The sequence below is a fragment of the Drosophila biarmipes genome, chromosome 3R, assembly GCF_025231255.1.
Source record: "Drosophila biarmipes strain raj3 chromosome 3R, RU_DBia_V1.1, whole genome shotgun sequence".
Classification (NCBI taxonomy): domain Eukaryota; kingdom Metazoa; phylum Arthropoda; class Insecta; order Diptera; family Drosophilidae; genus Drosophila; species Drosophila biarmipes.
Genome location: NC_066616.1, coordinates 11,969,140 through 11,987,933, shown reverse-complemented (window position 1 = coordinate 11,987,933; position 18,794 = coordinate 11,969,140). Strand labels below are relative to the sequence as shown.

At 44.8% G+C, this 18,794-nt stretch overlaps 5 protein-coding genes across 7 annotated transcripts; 3 read left to right on the top strand and 2 right to left on the bottom strand.

Annotated features, from left to right (window-relative positions):
* Positions 1 to 250: 250 nt before the first annotated feature.
* LOC108031922 (zinc finger protein 583) lies at positions 251 to 2,733 on the top strand. Its single transcript, XM_017105694.3, has 3 exons — positions 251 to 431; positions 495 to 1,629; positions 1,691 to 2,733. The coding sequence occupies exons 1-3, from the start codon at positions 312 to 314 to the stop codon at positions 2,350 to 2,352; spliced, it is 1,917 nt and encodes a 638-aa protein (XP_016961183.1). The 5' UTR covers positions 251 to 311; the 3' UTR covers positions 2,353 to 2,733.
* Positions 2,614 to 4,801, bottom strand: LOC108031923 (MAU2 chromatid cohesion factor homolog). The gene is made up of 2 exons (XM_017105695.2): positions 3,303 to 4,801; positions 2,614 to 3,238 (listed from the first exon to the last, which is right to left on the bottom strand). The coding sequence occupies exons 1-2, from the start codon at positions 4,718 to 4,720 to the stop codon at positions 2,755 to 2,757; spliced, it is 1,902 nt and encodes a 633-aa protein (XP_016961184.1). The 5' UTR covers positions 4,721 to 4,801; the 3' UTR covers positions 2,614 to 2,754.
* Positions 4,802 to 5,427: 626 nt separating this feature from the next.
* LOC108032250 (serine protease inhibitor 88Ea) lies at positions 5,428 to 7,639 on the top strand. Its single transcript, XM_017106115.2, has 3 exons — positions 5,428 to 5,504; positions 6,198 to 7,191; positions 7,255 to 7,639. The coding sequence occupies exons 2-3, from the start codon at positions 6,211 to 6,213 to the stop codon at positions 7,546 to 7,548; spliced, it is 1,275 nt and encodes a 424-aa protein (XP_016961604.1). The 5' UTR covers positions 5,428 to 5,504; positions 6,198 to 6,210; the 3' UTR covers positions 7,549 to 7,639.
* A 439-nt stretch (positions 7,640 to 8,078) lies between these two features.
* Positions 8,079 to 12,048, top strand: LOC108031714 (serine protease inhibitor 88Ea). Of its 2 annotated transcripts, none has more exons than XM_017105380.3 (3): positions 8,079 to 8,236; positions 10,571 to 11,571; positions 11,636 to 12,048. In XM_017105380.3, the coding sequence occupies exons 2-3, from the start codon at positions 10,582 to 10,584 to the stop codon at positions 11,930 to 11,932; spliced, it is 1,287 nt and encodes a 428-aa protein (XP_016960869.1). In that variant the 5' UTR covers positions 8,079 to 8,236; positions 10,571 to 10,581; the 3' UTR covers positions 11,933 to 12,048. The 2 variants fall into 2 exon arrangements, with proteins under 2 accessions (XP_016960869.1, XP_043951500.1); XM_044095565.1 differs by lacking the exon at positions 8,079 to 8,236 and adding an exon at positions 10,288 to 10,357.
* A 30-nt stretch (positions 12,049 to 12,078) lies between these two features.
* Positions 12,079 to 18,484, bottom strand: LOC108031713 (transmembrane protein 165). 2 transcript variants are annotated; one of them, XM_017105378.2, is made up of 7 exons: positions 18,376 to 18,484; positions 15,831 to 16,126; positions 15,485 to 15,775; positions 15,283 to 15,423; positions 13,790 to 14,359; positions 12,843 to 13,022; positions 12,079 to 12,775 (listed from the first exon to the last, which is right to left on the bottom strand). In XM_017105378.2, the coding sequence occupies exons 2-7, from the start codon at positions 16,008 to 16,010 to the stop codon at positions 12,596 to 12,598; spliced, it is 1,542 nt and encodes a 513-aa protein (XP_016960867.1). In that variant the 5' UTR covers positions 16,011 to 16,126; positions 18,376 to 18,484; the 3' UTR covers positions 12,079 to 12,595. The 2 variants fall into 2 exon arrangements, with proteins under 2 accessions (XP_016960867.1, XP_043951497.1); XM_044095562.2 differs by lacking the exons at positions 13,790 to 14,359; positions 18,376 to 18,484.
* Between the last annotated feature and the right edge of the window lie 310 nt (positions 18,485 to 18,794).

The window sequence follows — 18,794 nt, the reverse complement described above, 5'->3', positions numbered from 1 at the left end:
CTAACTAAATATTGGTTTATGTAAGACAAATTGGAATTAACTTAAACTACTGCTTCCAGCGCAATAAACAAGTATTTTGTATAAAAAATTATTAATTTTTGCAGACACCGCTATAAAAATAGCTATATTAACATCTCCTGCAATTCTTAAACATTTTTTTTTTTTGAAATTTAAAAAACCGCCACCGGCCATAAGGGTGTGACCAGGTGCATTTGGTGTATATCGGTATGTTCTGCAAACCGCACTGCAGTCATACCTCTTATTTGTAATTATTATTTTTGTTTTTATGAAGATTGAGATAGCGTCGCGAAATGGATGTGGACAAGATTTGCTTGACTTGCCTGAGCTCGACGGAACCCTTTCTGTCCATTTACGACGGGGGATCAGGCAGCTGCCTGGCGGACATGATCCGGGATTTTACAAAAACCAAGGTATGCGAGGACCCCAAGTAATCCGGATATCCATGTTAATCGGGGTGATTCTACGTTTTCAAGCCCCGCCGTAACGATAATCTGCCACAGAAGGTGTGCCTGGGCTGCCTAAGTGAGATCTCAAGGTGCTACACCTTCAAGATCAAGTGCGAGAACTCCAGTCGCACCCTGCGCCAGCTGCTGCCAAATGCCCTGCCCGAGGAGCCCGACAACAAGGAGTCCATCGGTGGTCCAGTGTCCACGGCCGACCAGGCGGTGCAGACCACTAACTGGGAGCCCAGCAGATGCACTGCCTCCGTGCAAACGGATGCGGTGGCCACGACAGACGCCGAACAGAACACCAGCCTGGCCAAGTCCTCGATTTCGGTGGACTTGGACTATGACGGCGAAGGTGAGGTCTTCGACTACGAGTTGCCGGATGAGCCCGTTGAAAAGACCACCAGCCTCATCCTGCAGGTCCAGGGCAGCTTGAAGGACGAAAAGCAAGTGGTGTTCACCCAAACCAATGTCATCTACGAAGGCGATGACAACGAGCTGGAGCAGCAGATAAGAGATTGCAACCTGGCCATTTTTGAAGGTGTGGACAACGAAGCGGAGGTAATCACAGTACCTGTTCCACAGGTGACCACCCGGAAGAGCGCTGCCAAGCTATTGACGCAGCAGCACAGCGAAAAAGAAGGAAATCCTGGGAGTCCCAAAGAAGAAGCCGAGGAGGTAGAAAAACTAGCCCAGCCGGCAAAAAGAGCCTCTCGGCGGCGCGCAGTGGTCAAGCAGGACGTGCAGGTCACGTCGTCGCTAGAGGCAGCTTCTCCGCCCAAGCAGCTACGTTTGGGAAACCAGCGCAAATCCCTTAATGCAGTCGCAGGAGTAACCGCTGGTGCAGTAAGCAGCGTGGGCACATCAGCCGTCACGCCTGAACTAAAATACCACTGCGATCGCTGTAATGCCGGCTTTGCGTTGGAGAAATCCCTCATGATCCATAGACGCCAAAAGGGCTGCATCAACCGCAACTTCAAGTGCAATGAGTGTGAAAAGGTCTTTGTGTCCCCGGATCACCTGGCAGACCACCAGGCCAGTCATGGTGCCCACAATTGCCAGGAGTGCGGAATACAGTTTGATTCCAAGGAGCAGCTGAGCAAACACATGGTCCAGGGCCACAAGAGGAATCTGCGCAATCAGTGCACCGTCTGCCAGAAGGGTAAGCAAAAAGTGGTCGAAGTTTCGGCGGGAAACCCATTAAAGCGACTCTTAATTTGTAGTATTCACCATGCTTTCGACGCTGCGTGACCACATGCGCATCCACACAGGCGAGAAACCCTTCTTGTGCAATATCTGCGGGAAAAGCTTCACCCAGAACGCCAATCTGCGTCAGCACAAGCTGCGTCACTCGGAGACAAAGAGCTTCAAGTGCGAGCTGTGCCCGCACTCGTTCGTGACCAAGGCGGAGCTCGCCTCTCATGCCCGCACCCACACAGGTGACAAGCCCTTCGAGTGCGAGGTGTGCACTGCCAGGTTTACCACCAGCTGCTCGCTGGCCAAGCACAAACGGAAGCACACTGGCGAGCGGCCCTACGCCTGCGATCTGTGCCCCATGAGATTCACAGCCCTGAACGTGCTCAAAAACCACCGAAGGACGCACACAGGTGAGCGGCCGTACGTCTGTCCCTTCTGCTCGAAGACCTTCACGCAACGGGGCGACTGCCAGATGCACCAGCGCACCCACCAAGGCGATCGCATTTACATTTGTCCGGTGTGCAACGAGGAGTTCAAGTCCATGCCCGACATGCGATCCCATTTGGCTGGCCACGAGCAGCAAGACAAACGCCTGGTTCAATTCAACTTTCTCAGCAACAAGGAGAACGGAAGCGGAGCGCTCGAGGAAGACTTAAATGAGATTACCGAGACTGCGCTTATGCTATAAGTAGTTGTGGGAACTGTGCAAGCAATGGGATGCGACTTCGAAACTGACTTGTAAGATTGTATTTACAAAAGAATGTAGTAGCTGTTGACTTTCAATTTGGAACGTTTGAGACAACCTGGCACATGGTTTTTTGCTTTTTCTCTTAGACAAAGAAATGGGATAGTTTACCTCCATTTACAAAAATGATTATACTCTAAGGACACCTTTTTTCCTGATTGCGAATCCCAATTCAACGAAAATAACGTCGCACAACTCGTTAGCTTACAATTCCTTCTACTCTTCCCCTTGGGAACACAGTTTATGACAAAATTCACAACTTTAGAACATCTTTAGTCTTAACTTAGTCGCTAGGTCGAAGATAAAATAAAAGCTTAAATGGTACATTGCATCATCATCTCATTGCTAGTAGAACTGACCGTACTGCCCCGCCGGCTGCATTGCTGCCGATGTGGAGGCGATGGCGGCCACTGAGGGTGCGACGGAGGACTCGGGCAGGAGCAGGACGGCGGCGGTGGCAGGCGGACCGCTCGTCACGGGCGGATCGCCCTGGAACCAGTTGACAAGCTCGTGGTGCGCACTTTGGACGCACTTCCGCTGGTCCGCAATCAGGTTCTCCGAGTATTTCACGTGGTTGGCATAAGCATCCTTTTCGTGTTGCACGTCCTTCGACATACGATGCAGGTCCTTGAGTATTGCCGATCCCCACAGCTGGACGTGGATGTCGGGTATCTTGCTGGCCAATTGCATGGCTGGCGTCACCATGTTCATGCTTTCCTTTGAGTTCCCGATGCTAAGGAAGACGTGCGAGAGCAGAACCAACGAACAGCTCGTCAGTCGGTTGAGGTCCTCGGCGTTGGCCATCTTCAAGGTTTCACGCAGAAAGCGTCTGTAGAAGAAAATGAAAAGTATATAATAAATGATTTTCAGAGAGGATTCCAAGGTCTACTCACTTCGCCTCGTGGAAGCTGTTTTTGTGAAAGGCGTGCAGGCCCTGGACATAGTAGAAGCCGCCCATCAGCGCTTGACTACTGTACGTGTGCGTGTTTTCCGTGGAGACGGCGTCCAGGATTTGTTTAAGGTCCGCTTCCCGCTTGGTGCGCAGGTAAATTATCGCCAAATTGAGGTTGGCAAAAAGCTTCAGGTCCCGCTCAGTGGTCTCACTCACACACACGACAAACTGCCGCTCGGCGTGCTCGAAGAAGCTCGTGGACATGGAGTATAGACCGATGAGGCAGTGCAGCTGGGCCGAGTGGCGGCGCAGCAGGCTGCGTTGCGGAGCCGCCAGGCAAACGTCTCTCGCGGCGGCTATTTCCCGAATGGCCAGTTCCCGGTTGCCCATCACCATGCGACACATCACAATATGCTCCAGCAGGATTACCTTGAACACAGACAGGATCGGCTTGTCCTCCTGCTGCTTCAGCTTTTCGATCTGGGTGAGCGCCTTTTCCGTGTACTTCTGCGCCTTGTCCATGTAACCCGCCATCATGGAATGCGAGACGGTGACCAGGTACACGAGGACGTACAGCTGCTCCTTGGGCAGCCACACGAACATCTCCAGCTGATTTGCGCCAAAAATCGCCTCATCCGATGGCCAATTCGGCGCCATTATCGTCTGTATGGACATCTGCAACTGCTTAAGGCTGGGCTTCACCGTTTTCACCTGGCCCAGTGCGAGGTAGTAGCACACCTGCAGCACCAGGAAGAACACCTTGAGGTACTCCTTCTGATGCGGATTGGGTATGTTGTTGTCAATGATCTGGCCGGCGGAATTAAGAAGCGCGAGCACATCGTTGGTCTTGCGCTCGATCATGAGGATCATGGCGCGGGAGAGCAGGAACAGCACTTTCAGGTACGTGGCGCTCGCCTCGTCGGCACTTTCCGCGCCCACGGCCAGCAGTTCGGAGGCCAGGGAGTACTCGCGGTCGTTGGCGTGGATTTGGGCCAGCTGGAGCAGCAGCTTGCAGTGCCAGTACACGTTTTGCTGCGACAGTTCCACGGCGCGCCGCAGCATCGCCTTGGCCTGGTGCGAGTTCATGTCCGTCTGCAGATGCAGCTGGGCCAGCAGGGAGGCGGTGTCGAACTTGACATCGAAGTTGGGCAGCGGCTCGGATATGCTCCACGCCTTCTCCAGGTGCTGGCGCGCCAGATCGATGTTTTTGGTGTAGGCCATGAGGATCTGGCCCATCTGCAAGTGTGTCCGCGCCTCGACCTTCGAAGGCGGCATAAATGTGAAGAGCGCCTGAAGACACTGGATGCATCTCTTGATGTTGGGCGGCTGCGACGTGCGGAAGTACTCCGCCAGGCCGAGGAGCGATATGTAGCAGGCGTCCTGGGACGCCGCCGTCGACGTGCTGGCCGATGCACTCATTGCGAACCGCTGAGAATTCGGTTTGTTTATCGCGTAATTTTGTTGTCAATTCGCGACTGTGCTGTGCTCGGTGGCGGTGGTGGCTGACCAGTGTTGGTCAATAGTGGTGACACAAGCGCTGGCGGTTATCGGGTAGCAGTCACGGTTATCGGTTTAGCGGTTTTTTGGCTTGCGAATCCGTTCTAAGCCAATTGGGAGTTTTCCTTGAATTATCAAAATACCTAATAATAAATCAATTAAAGTTACCTTAATTTGGCAAATTATAGGAGTAGATAATTGCTAAAACAAATCCAAGAAATTAGCCAGTGGTTGATGCAATTATTAAGGACACATAATGTATAATGTTGCCAAGCATCGGGTTTTTCGTTCTCCTAGCTATACTACGGAACCTGTGGATAATTGTAAAGAAGTCTGTTTGAACGCAACAAGCTTAAAGAAATAATTAAAAAAAAATGTTTATTACAATTAGCATGCGCATTTTATCGTTTTTAATTTCTTGTTGTTTACAGATAAATCTTTAAAAACCCTTGCTTAGGTTGAAAAAACCTTTTTCCAAAAACGGTTTTACCGGTTTGTCATTTTGCATTGTTTTAAAAATTGCGGTTCATTGACCGATTTTTTAGTGCTGGACAACTTTGTTTGGGATCATCTGCCTATCGATTCAAAAACAGAGCTTGGCTTTGGCTTTGTTTCAACACGTTATTCAGTTTCAGATTAAAAGTGGAGATGACCAGACGTCTTAAGTTTCTCAGTTGAATACAATTTTATGCAACATTTGATTAAGGTAACAGATGGAGCCCAATATGTGCCCTTCGTTTTTTTATTCAGCTATCAGATATATCGACAAAACCAAGATCAATACACAAGATCTCCAACGAAAGTTCAAACATACATATTTATGGTGATAATTCTTATCAGTAGAAATATAAGTATTTTCGTAGGAAAGCGAAATAATTATGAAGAAACAAAGAGATTGCTTAAAAATGTAGGTAAAATTTTTTTAATTTAAAACAAATTACTGATGGGGACACGTGTCAAAAGAATTTGAAACCCTTATCAAAAAGTATTTTTTAAAAAAGAAAGCTAATTTATTTGAGCACATTACTCACAATTTAATGTGTACAATTTTTTTAAAAACTTATTAATATTGGATATAATAAGTTACGATGCTATAAATTAGATAACCAATAAAGTTTTCAGAGGATCATTCGTGATGATCATAGTATTTTTCGCGTTATCGAATTTTGATTTGGGAAAGTCCAAACTTTAATCACATGAACTTGACTTTCACCGGAAACATAAAACATGCTATAAAAAAATATAATTAAAAAAGTAAATTTAATTCTACATACGAGGGCAAGGTTACTCTATTCATTCCAGCGGAATTGAAAAAGATTTGATGATCAATTTGGCATAAATCTAACAATCTCAACTTAAACTTTTATTGTTAGTTTGTAATTTCTCCTTTGATTTCCAGCTACAGCCTAGAAATGCAGATCGTCAGCTTGGTCCTGCTGGGACTCTTCCCTGTACTGGCCCTGGCCGTCTTTAACAGGCCAGACCCATCTTATGCAAAAGGATTTACGAGGATATATGAAGGGGAAAGGGACTTCTCCCTAAGAATAATGCAACAGATCCGGAAGAGCTTTCCGAACGACAATCTCTTCTTCTCACCGTTCAGCAACTACAACGCCCTGCTGCTTGCCTTCCTAGCATCCTCCGGGGAGACGGAGGTGGAGCTGGTCCAGGCACTGAGTCTAAATTGGGCGAGAAACAAGGAGCAGGTGCGCACCGCTTACGTATTGAATAGGAATGAACACCAAATGCGAATCCGTCAAAGTCCCTTCGAGCTATCGTCTGTCAACCGAATCTTCGTGGACAAGAGCGTGTCGGTTAAAAACAACTTTGAGATGATTCTATCCGGGGAAATCAAGCAGGTGGACTTTAAGTACCAATCTGGTCAGGCACTACGTGAAATAAACGAGTGGATCGCAAATGAAACGAATAACCAGATTCCGGACATGCTTAGTTCCGAAGAAATCACAGCTCGCACCATCGTGGTCCTGGCCAACGCCGCCTACTTGAAGGGCCAGTGGCTCAGCCAGTTTAAAGTGGAGCAGACCTCTCTGAAGCCCTTCTACATAAGCCCCCACGAGCAGACCACGGTTTCTATGATGTACCAGAAGGGCACCTTTAAGATGAGCTTTGATAGGGAATTGCAAGCCCAAATCCTCAAGCTGCCTTACCGCACACAATACGATTCGAAGGACACGCCCCGATCCACGCCAGAGGACAAATCCACCATCTCCATGGTGCTTATCCTGCCCTCTTCGCACCAAGTCACCGTGGATGATGTTATTTCCCGACTGACTGCAGATAGCCTAAAGACGTTGGTTGAAGGAACCTTCGCGACCGAGATGGAGGTGTCACTGCCCAAGTTCCAGTTCGAGCAGCGCTTGGCACTGACTCCGGTGAGTTTACATATATACATTTTAATTTAGACCTACCAATCGTACTAATCGGTTGTATCTTAGATCCTGAGCAACATGGGCATTACCAGAATGTTCAGATATGGTGCCACCTTTGAAGACCTGACCTCCGAGCGCATCACCATCGATGACGCCCAACACGTGGCCAAAATCCAGGTGGACGAGATGGGAAGTACTGCTGCGGCTGCCACTATCCTCTTCTCCAGCCGATCGGCCAGGCAGCCCGATCCCACCAAGTTCATTTGCGACCATCCGTTCTTGTTCCTCATCTATGATGAAAAAGCACACACGGTCTTGTTCGCGGGCGTCTACAGCGACCCCAGAAAAATGCAGCAGTAAAATCAACTATTTTTCAATTGACTTAACAATTGACAAAAAGTTTTAAATGTTGATATAATAAAATTGTATATCCGCAAACCTAAATAACAAATCGCTTAAGGCTTAAATTTTTTAGAGGGAATTTAAAGAATTAACATAAAAGTCTTATACAAAGTTTTCCAAACATTCTGAAAGATATATTTGAAATACATTTTACTGATATTTATGCTCTAATATTTCATTGCTTAACCATTAAAAGATGGCGAATAACAAAAAATATTAGTTATTAGAGATTAATATTTTTTTGTTAAAAAAAACTCTTATTACAAGCTCTTAAAATTAACATAGGATTAATCATAATCAAGTTCGACCATAATTTATTTAATAATCCCCGAAAGTTTGTTGAAATCCGTAGAGTTTTTATGTGTCTCGGAGTTATTCACCGAGGTAGTCACTACTTTCGGAGACGAACGAATACCTGAGGAAGCTACCCATTTCACGGGGTGACCGTTCGCAGAGTTAATATCACCTGTTGGATGTCGATAGCGGTCTATCGATATCAAAGCTGCGCTTGGAGGTAATAAGTCCCCAGTTATAGGTCGGCATTTCTCAGTTTATAGTTTCATCCGCAGGTGAGCAGGCCTGCAGTCGGTACAAGTTTCCATAGCAATAGTGCGATTTCGGTGCTACTCGAAGCCCACACTCCAAGGTATTTCCCAGCAGTGCTTGTCAAGTGTTTGTCCCAATTTGTTTTGCTGAACTCCCCGGAGCTTCGTGACGAACATTTAACGAAATGGGTTGATATTTAAGCGTCGCCTATTTCTGTAACACTAATCAGCATGTAAAAGATTGCACATCCATATGTGTGTACCCATAGATTTGTACATTTGACGCACGCAATTTAAATGAGGCAGTGATTTGCGCTATATTTTATGCGGAATTTTTGCAATAACAATGAGTAACACTAATAATATTCCCTTGAAGCTTGATTAAATTAATCTCTTGACCGAGAAGTCATAAGTTCCGAAATCCTTGACTTATAGAAATTAAGCTTTTATTTTGGAACAGTTGTTTTTTTGATTTGGGTTCACCAAAAAATGATTATGATGAATAATAAGGAAAAAAACGTCTCGTCATAAAAAGAGTAGTGTCAGATGTAGACTGTAATGTAGGTCTCTTTGTATTATTCTTTCGTGTACATTTGTTCTTTATAATAATAATTATTTTTATAACAAAATTAGTTTTATTAAAAATTGGCAAAAACCAAGCTTGAAATTTTCTTTTTTAAGTTTGGAAGTAATTTGCTGAAAAGTTTGTGAAATAATTACTAAATTTAACTAAAAATAATTAAGTATCGTTATATTTTCGCTTCTGGCAAATGGATTTTTCTTACATATAATTTTACAATTTGTGTATATCTGGTGTAGTATTGTGATAAAAATAAGAAATCTTTGGAGACCATAAGGAAAAAGTCTATACGGTTCACAAAGAATAACTCATAGAGGGCTATTAAAAAAGAAATTCCCTAAAGCATATATTTATTCGGTAAAAACTTATGCTTCGCAGACTAAATAAAAAAAAGAAATTTATAGTCTTTTATGGGAAATTATCAACTGTTTTTTTTTGAATAACTTAGTTTTATAAAAGCCTCCGAGTACATTATTGCTGACCAACCTCTTCCAAGAAACTGCCAAACAAGTGCTTAATTCAAAATAATTTTTGGCAGGCCCATTAATCCAAGTTCAATGCAGCTTAAATTAGGCTGACATGTCCGCTTCCTATCAGTGAAAACTGGTTGTTCAGTTGTTCAATATTTTCGGGTTCTCCCAAAAGCCCGAGAGCGCACAGAAAGCCGCGCATGCGCAGAAACAAGCGTTACGTCTGTGGAGCTCAAAAATACAAGTAACAACAACAGAGGGCAATTACAAAATCGCCAATACAGGGTCAACAATGAGCATACGCGTTGAAATCCGAAACGCCAACAAAGTGTACCGTTTATGAATCACAACTATAGGTAGACCTGGGTGCTGTCTGCCGGTGGGATCCGCAACCGGTTATCGGAAATGCTAATTTTGGGTTTTTTATTTTCACACAAAGGCTTTTCATTGCCTGCGGCTGCAGTCAGTCCACTGTCACGCAACTGCGGACTTCGTCATCGCTCAGCTGGTGAAAAACTGGAGCTATGGTCGAGGTAAAGCTCCCGATCCGTGGACGCTCTTTCACGCTCCGGTGGACGCATATGGGCATGGGTTCATTATGTTCGGATTGCGAATTTTGAGTGCAGAGCGGCGGAAACTTTCACTTTTAAGCGCCGCGGCTGCAGAGATGTTGCAACTGTCGTCCGAAGATAACCAACTTGATGGACTGGAAAAGCTTTTCGGTGAATCAGCCTATAGCGATATTAAACGAGTGGGCAAATTTCAATCTGATATTTGCTAGAGATCTTTGAACGGATTAGCCACAAGGTCTTTTGACTTATATTTTCAAACGATATGATTGTCACTTTTTTAGCTAAAAAGTTTCTAAGATTATTCAGCAAATTCTCCGTTTTTAGGGTTCACTCTACCAACTCCTAATTGTTTTCCTAGCTCTACTGCAAAGGCTAATGAGATACTGGCTTTTCTGAAACCAGACAACTTATATAAGTTGTATCAGCTAACAAAACGAATAGTAAGTGCCTAATTATCTGCAATTCCAATTTTACTACTCCCGTAATGAGTGTGGGCTTTACACAGAAATCACTCTGCTGTTTCTGAGAGTATTTTCTGACATTTTATTGTCATGACTTTGACGAACGAAAGCCCCACAAATTCGTCTGGCTCAAGTGCACGTTTGTAGCTCTTCTCTTGTCTAATAAATTTATTGGGATTCACCTAAAAAGTGGAAAATAAGCAGGAGGATTCGATTCCAGTCACGAACCACTTGCAAAGCAAATATTTCAAAAGAAGGCAGTACAAGGTCACCAAAAAGAGGGTCTAATGGCTTTCAGCTACCTGTGAAGTGATCAAGCTAAAAGTTAATCCATTTTTTCACTTCTTTCAAGGTTTCTGCAAAATGCATATCCTCAGTCTATCTGTGATGGTGGTGGTCCTGCCGGCCATCGCTTTGGCCGGTCTCTGCGACATTGAACCCAACGCCAACCTGCTGGATCAGCGGGTCAACCTCTACAAAGGCCAACAGAACTTTGCCGTCTCCATGTTGGACGTGATTCGTCAGAGCACTCCCAACGAGAACGTCTTCTTCTCGCCGTACAGCACCTACCATGCCCTCCTCCTCGCCTACTTCGGTTCCTCCGGCGAGACGGAGAAGGAGCTGGCCAAGGTCCTCCACCTGGATTGGGCCGACTCAAAGGAGGTGGTGCGTAGCGCCTATGTGCTAGAGAAGAAGAACCGCAAGGAGCGACAGAGTAACATGCCTCTGGAGTTCTCCTCAGCGGACCGAATTTTCTTCGCCAACGATCTCCACCTGACCAACTGTGCACAGACGCGCCTGGCTGAGGAAATCAGGCAGCTGGACTTCAAGAACCAACCCGAGGAGTCGCGCAAGGAGATCAACGACTGGATTGCCAAGGACACACACGACCAAATCCGCAACATGCTCAATGCCGACGAGATCACTCCGCGCACTCGCTTGGTCCTGGCCAACGCCGCCTACCTGAAGGGTCAGTGGCTCAGCCAGTTCAAGACGGAGAAGACAGCGCCAATGCCCTTCTACACCTCGCCGTCAAACTTCTCGCTGGTGACCATGATGCAACAGAAGGGCACTTTCCTTCTGAACGTGGACGAGCAGCTCCGTGCCCACGTCTTGCAGCTGCCCTATCGCACTGTCTTTGAATCGCAGGAAAAGGAGGACAGCTTGCCGGATGAGAACTCGGACATCTCCATGGTGCTCATCCTGCCGCCATTCAACAGCAACTCTCTGGAAGATGTGCTCTCCCGCCTGAATGCCGACAGCCTAGACGAGTCACTTAAGCAGGCCATGCCCCGCGAAATTGAAGTGTCGCTGCCCAAGTTCGAATTCGAGCAGCGCCTGGAATTGAACCCAGTAAGTATTTATTTCTCGATTCCAAAGTGTAATTTAAATCTTACCTATACTATTCTCATCTTAGATCCTTGCCAAAATGGGACTCAAGAAAATGTTCGACGAGTCCATCGCCACCTTTGACGATCTGACCTCCGAGACGATCTCCATCGGTGACTCCAAGCACGTGGCCAAGATCAAGGTGGACGAGGAGGGCAGCACTGCGGCGGCGGCCACAGTCCTCTTCACTTACCGCTCGGCCAGGCCCGTGGAGCCCGCCAAGTTCGAGTGCAACCATCCGTTCCTGTTCGTCATCTACGATCGCACCTCCAGATCTATCCTCTTCACGGGCATCTATCGCGATCCCAAGACAGTGAAGCAGTAAAAGATGGGTTCTGTATCTTCGCAGTTAACCCAACCAAATTATTTTTCGACTGTCAATGAAACTGAAAACTTCTTAACATACTTTAACGATAATAAATTATGCCTATAACAAGAAAACTGGGTACCTCATTCCCATTATAAGCACACTTAAGTTTTTTTCAATTTACTAAGTTCTTCATACAAAATAATCATAATCAAAAATATACAAAGTTTCATTTTGGTTGTTTCCATTAAGTAAACACTGCTACATACAGAAATATGCAAATAAGGATGTGGGATATAGATAGAAGGGTCCAACTCGGAGGAGCGTATGTACAATCTTTAATACTTAACACGAAACCGAAATTGAACATCAAATCAAATCAAATCAATACTAAACAAATGGAAAGCACAAGAATTCATTGGGTAAACTAAATTTGTATGTCATGGCCGATGCGGAAAGCACTGAAGGCACTCTTGTTTTTCCTTAGTTTCGTTCTGTTGTTTGGCAAGCAAGCTACGTTAGATACATTAATGCATTTCATCTCCAAATGAATCCAATAATCCTAGCCCTTTCTGATGCTCCTCGAAGGAAAAGGGGATATTAGGATAGTTACTTAAACTAAATCTTCATATAATGTGGGGTCGTCAACGGGCGATCTCGTGTGGAGTTCGATGGCTTCGCCTATATGTCATCCGGGGGAATGGCGATAGCGTAAACGGCGAATCCGATGAAGACAATGCCACCCACAATGGTGACAGTGCGCACGGAGATTTTTGAAGCCACGAGACGACCACCAATCACAGCCAGGCCGGTGCAGATGCAGTGGCCAATAATACCGCCAGTGATTACGCCATAAACGTCCTGCCATGAGAAATGGAATGTATGTTAATCCTTGTGATAAGGTGGTAAAATAATCATAAAATCTCACCTTGCTAGCGGCGAGAAGTATGGTGGTCAGTTGGGAGCGGTCGCCCCACTCGGCCAGGAAGGTCATAGTGAAGGCCTGGGCCAGGATTCTCATGGTGAAGTAGGTAGCACCGCGTTTCTGTGGCCGACGACGACCACTCTCGGCGTCACTTACCAGCGACGCATTCACATCACGGTCCAGCTGCAAGAGAAAGTAGTTCACAAGGATTAGTTAGGATACAAAATAACTATATGTTGCGATGAAAATGTGCGCAAACAAAGGGAAAAACAGCAAACTAAAAATACATGTAAATACTTTTGATCAGAAAAAGTGGTTAGCCACCTCTTCCTTCTTAATAAACCAAAAAGAGGAACTAAAAGCGAAAAACGAGCACTTCAAAACAACATGCAGAGAGAAAAATTGATGAAATGTGTGCGCATCGAATGGGAGTGGAACGAAATCAATGGACAATCAAAGACAGTGGCCACTAAACCAAATGCCAGACTTAAAGTTAACTTTAAAAAAATAACCGATGGATGTGTTCTGTGAGTGAATGATGAGTGCATTTGGCTGTGAGTTTTGTTTTTGGGGCAAGAAGCACATGAAACGATTATGATTAGGTAACAATAAACGTTAAAAAGTTGTCAGTTATTTGATTACCGTAACCCATTCTGATTACATCTTAGAAATTAATAACTGATTACTAATTTTTTTAGATTATTATTAATATTTTATGATTTTTGAAGACTAAAGGAAGCTTCTTAGTTGTTTCTTTAAGCACCTTTGGAGAGATTTTGTAAGTTTAATAATAGCTTGAAATTTATATTCAATTGACGAGCTTAGCAAAAGATAAAACCCTTAAAGGGACCCTTTTAAAAATCCAAAAATAAATCGGAATAAAATTCCCAAGAACGTAATCAGATGGGATTCGGCAACGGGCCTGTCTGGAGTACGGTTTCTAGCCTAACCCGTGATTTGAGAGCGCCATTGGCCGGTCCGGAGTCCCCGTTGAGGCTGCCGTTGACACTATGCATGCTATCGTGACCGGCCAGCGGAGCCCGGGGCTCCGAGGCACCGCCCGCGGACGGATCGGAGGGATGGCCAGCCAGCTGGACATCGACGGTGGCGGTGGAGGCGGCCATGGAGGTGGTTTGTTCGGTCTGGTTCGATGAGGCCGCCGAGTGGGCCGGGCTGCTCTGGTAGGTCTTCATCTTGAGCTGCTCCACGATGCGGCCGCCCTCCTTGAGGAACACCTCCGACTCGTGCTGATCCCGGTCCGCGTCATCGTTGCCAGTTTTATCACAGCTATTTTGCTTACTATTAGTAGAATGGGTGGTGCCGTTGTTGTTGTTGTTCAGGTGGTTGCGCTGCTTTCGCTGGCGGTGCTGCATGTCGGAGTCGCCGAGGGTGCTTTTTCCGGCGGAAACGGAGCCGCGACCATGGATGAGGGCCTGCTCGCTGGCATCCTCCTTGTCCGAGTTGCTGTTCTTCCGCTTGGAATCCGCGTCCTCGTACTTTCGACTGGCCTTGCGCAACAACTGCGTGCGGAGATCGGCCATAAATATTTGTGAATTTTTTTAACATTTTCAGGGACAACGTTATATCAAATTGTTTAAATTTCGTTTTGCATAAAGGAAAAACAATTAGAAATTTGCATTAGCTAGACAGTCGATTGGCAGTAATTTTGATTTTGATTAATAGTCTGGTGGAGTTTTCGTTTTGGCAAAAAGCTTTTCCATTTCAAACGATTTTCTGGTTTAGTACGAATTTGCTTTGATTATTAAAACTTTTGAAACTCGCTTGCATTTGATATGCGCAAATCGTGCAATTAGTCACATAGGCAAAGTTGTGAGGTATGTATGTGAATTTTGAATGTTCGAATATAAATAAATCAAGAAAAGATACTCGGAAGCTAAAAATGAAATTGTGAGGGAACCCCGGTGTTTCACTGACTCTGTTCCGCACGTCACTTTGCTGATCGGTTTGGATCAGGATTTTGGGTTATTAAACGTAACCGCAGAGTTTTGTTAGCGGCTAATAAATATTCTTAATTGGCATGCACTCAGGGTATAATTACAACTATGAAAGCTTAGGGTTCGTGTTTGGTTAGTATTTTTTAGCTTGTTATTGTTCGCGGCTCTCGTGTCAAGCAAAATTATGGTGTTTAATTCGAGTAAGATTGGAGAACCAAAGCGGGGCATATGAAGTGATCGCCTTGGCGGGGTTTCATTATTTGTTTTTTTTTGCCAGTCGATACGGTTATAGCAATAAAAGTAAAGTAACAAATTAAGCGCAGCTATAAACAAAAGCAGTAAAATAAGTAATTACTATAATAAAACAGCAACCAATTACTGCAAAAAGCGTAACTACTTGAAATAAAGTTAGGATCTACAGAAACTACTGCAACATACAGCACCACTACTATTTACAGGGAGCTTCGGATCCAACAGGGACCACTCACCTCGTCCTCGCGCTTGCGCAGATCGGTTTGAACCTCCTCCAGTTCCTCCTGAGTGTCGGTCGGCTTCATTTTGTAGCCGTCGTACAGCATTTTCAAACCGAATATTAAAAATAATGCAGTTGAGATATAATACGTATAAGTCTGAGGGTAAAAAGAGTATTAGTTTGGGAACTGCTTTGCATTAGGATGATGCTGCCCCCACCTTAGGAATAAAGTTCGCTGCCATGCCAAATGCGCACGAGAGAACCGTCATTAGGGCCAAGGCGGCGATGGCACCGCCAAAGACAATCAAGCGCGGGTGGCGCATGGCCATAATGGCAGCGATGAAGAAAGTCTTATCCCCTAGCTCTGTTAGTAAGATAACAGAGATCGATGCGGTAAACGCATCGATAAAGTTCCCCTTCGACTTGGGCCGATCCGCAGCATCCTTTGGTTTCTCCGCTAAAGAGCTCAGGTCCGTGGGCTTGTTCAAATCTGCTTGCACCTCAATGTTCTAGGGGGAGGCCAGATTAGTCTATAATTCAACAACAGCAAGATGGATAACATACTCCCTGTAATCCAGACTCAAGGACCGCATCGTCCGCACTGTCCGGTTGTGCTTCCGCCGCACAGATTGTGCCAAATGTGAGCACCACCATGAGGGCCAGCGCCATGTGCCATTTGGCCGAGCGCTTCAGGTACACGTTGTGCCTGGTCGTCTGCCAGAAGTAGGATTGGTTTTGTGACATCTTCGCTGTCTGTGGCTGGGAACTCTCGCTCCTCTACTCCTGCCGCATGCAAATCTTCGTCTTCTTGGACTGTCCGCTGAACTCTAAACGTTTACGTGTCCGTTGCCCTCGACTGGCTGCAAAGAAATGAAGTGGCTTCGGTAAGAATCTCGCTCACATGGGGTAAAACACACTGGGGTAAGACCACAATGTTTATGGCTAATCGGGCAACAAGTGCTCTCCGCGAAATTATTTGTACATGGCAAACAGAAAATCACCCGTGTCTGTGTTTGGCCAAGTCAGAACCGAGCTCGAATTCGGTGGAGGGGGAAGGTCGGAGCCCAGATAAGCGGACACTGCGTCAAGTGTCGTCTGATATGGTCAATCAAAGTCGCTGCTCTCTGGGCAATGCTGAGTTCGCTACCCGTACGACCCAGTGGCCGAAACATATTCTCCTTCACCGCTCGACCATTCTATACGTCAACTATCGATTAGATAATGGTCCAAGCAATATTCGGGAATTTGTGAAGAATTTTAAATGCTCTCCTTCTGTGCATGCAGAAAGTTTATCTGGCAAGTCTGGAGTGCTGTGTGGGCGCCAAATATTTGTGTTTAATTTGGCTTAGTTCGCAGTTTGCTATCTTTGAAATTCACCCGCAAGCGGAGCACTCTCCGAAATGATATGCGGACTCGAAAGGTTGGAACCAAGATTAGTAATGTTTATAAAAGCTATTTATGTATGTTCATTATAAATACGAATAAGTAAGCTGAGTTACCTCTTTAAGCTCTAAGAACAATCAAAATATGTCGGGAAATGGAATGCTAATTAAATGCCTGTTCTTACGTTATTTTATTGTTACTCTAATAAGTGTCAAAGTGTAACAATGAGTGTTAATCAAAAAGTACACTATACTTTTTATTAAAGGACTCTTACAGATAGGGTATATATATAGACAGATACGTGACCACAGAACCAGAAAAAGTTGAATAGCAATTGGCTACTATATCTGATGTACATGCGTATGGGCATGTTCGAATTTTGTTTATATGTAGAACTGTTTATATTTTTGATATGGTTGTAGCTAGGTGGCTTTTGTGCTGATGACAGGTTTATTAGGCTTTGAAACAACCTTGATTAAGCTATCTTTCGCCTATCAGAAATAGGGCCTATTGTATAAAAATTGGATTACGAACTGATTTCTTGTAACCCTCTGAGACAAGACTGTCTTCTTTATATCTGAGACCTATCCAGTATACTTTACTGACTAATCGAGAAGCCTAAGATCTTTAAATATCCTGGTCGAGAAAAAACAAAGGGGGTTTCATCATAAGACTTATTTAACTTTAATCATCACTGTTTGTAGGACAATCGGGGGTATCTTTAACTCGTTGCTCTGCCGGAGATGGCTTATTTTTATATTTTTTCATGTTTCGTTAACGTCACAAAGGGGATATTTGCCCGATAAATATAAGATTCGAGACGCAATAAAAGGGGCTGGGAAAACGAGAAGCCCGCGAAAGCTATCATTATGTAAACATATGCTGGTTCTTGGAGACTGGGTTGTTACGTCTTGCATTACTTGTGGTGGAGAGGAGTGATAAGGGACTAGCCAATTGCGAGGGCGGATTCTCAAAGTTAATTGAACCAATCCGACGGATTGCCAATTATAATTCCAGTTCCATTAATTGAATTCGAGTTACAAACACGCACACAAATACATTGAAATTCGCGTTGATTGCTCCGCAAAAAATGTAAAAAGAACCAGAAACGGGTCGAGAACGGGCAGATAAATCAATTGCCTGGCTTTACATAGTACGTAGATATATAAGCAGAAATAATATTCATTTATGCCCAGATACGTATGTTGTAATGGTCTTGTTTTCGAATGGCTGGCATTGATTTCTGCTTCCCTTCTATTTTTCGCGAATTTCTATTTTTGTGAGACACGCAACAACAACGAGTTCAACGGTTTCACGCCGCATCGCTGACCACTTAACTACACGTTTTATTTTAGTTTATTCAATTTATGGAACTTTCCACGCAAATTATTGGCACAGGGTCAACTATGAGATTGCTAAATTATTTATTAAATAGCCGCCGCTTTCAGCATTGTTTTCCATCGCGTTTTGCTTGGCACTTTAATTGTTTCTGGCGGTTTTCCGCCAAATCTAGCTGTTTGTGTCTCACAGGTGGGCATCACTGGCAGAAACACTTAGCCGCTGACGACAGCAAAATGTCAATCAATTGAGAGCTAACTGTATTTTTGCGAATAACACCCGGCACAAAGTAACTGAGTGGCTCCTTGTGAGGCTCATTTGGGGAGAATCAACTCCTACTTTTAATTTAATTAGCGGAATTAGAGGAGCACACAAAACACGTCCTTACGTTTGCGAGAATTTTTATTAATGCTCGTACAGGTGTTGCAAAGCGTTTGAAGTGGCTTAGTACTGCACAACGTGGCCGGATTTGAACAGCTGTTGGCGCCATTAGAGCGGGATGGATAGATGTCATGCGTGCGAGAAGGACGGAAGTATTAGAGGGGAGCGGGGTTATACGATAGTTTGAGGGTGGATTCAAAAGTTTTGATTTAATATTTGGTGATTATGGAGGTCAGACAGTAAGAAGTTGCAAAATGTATGAACTAACGACTATTTAATTTAAAATGCTTAACAACAAAAACCATATTTATGTTTTCTTCATATTTTAAATATCGTTGAGAAATACCTTATATTGAACTCATAAAATTTCTCCCTTTTGGAGATATATTTAAATGTAGTACCCCTTTACATTTCACACCGCAGTCA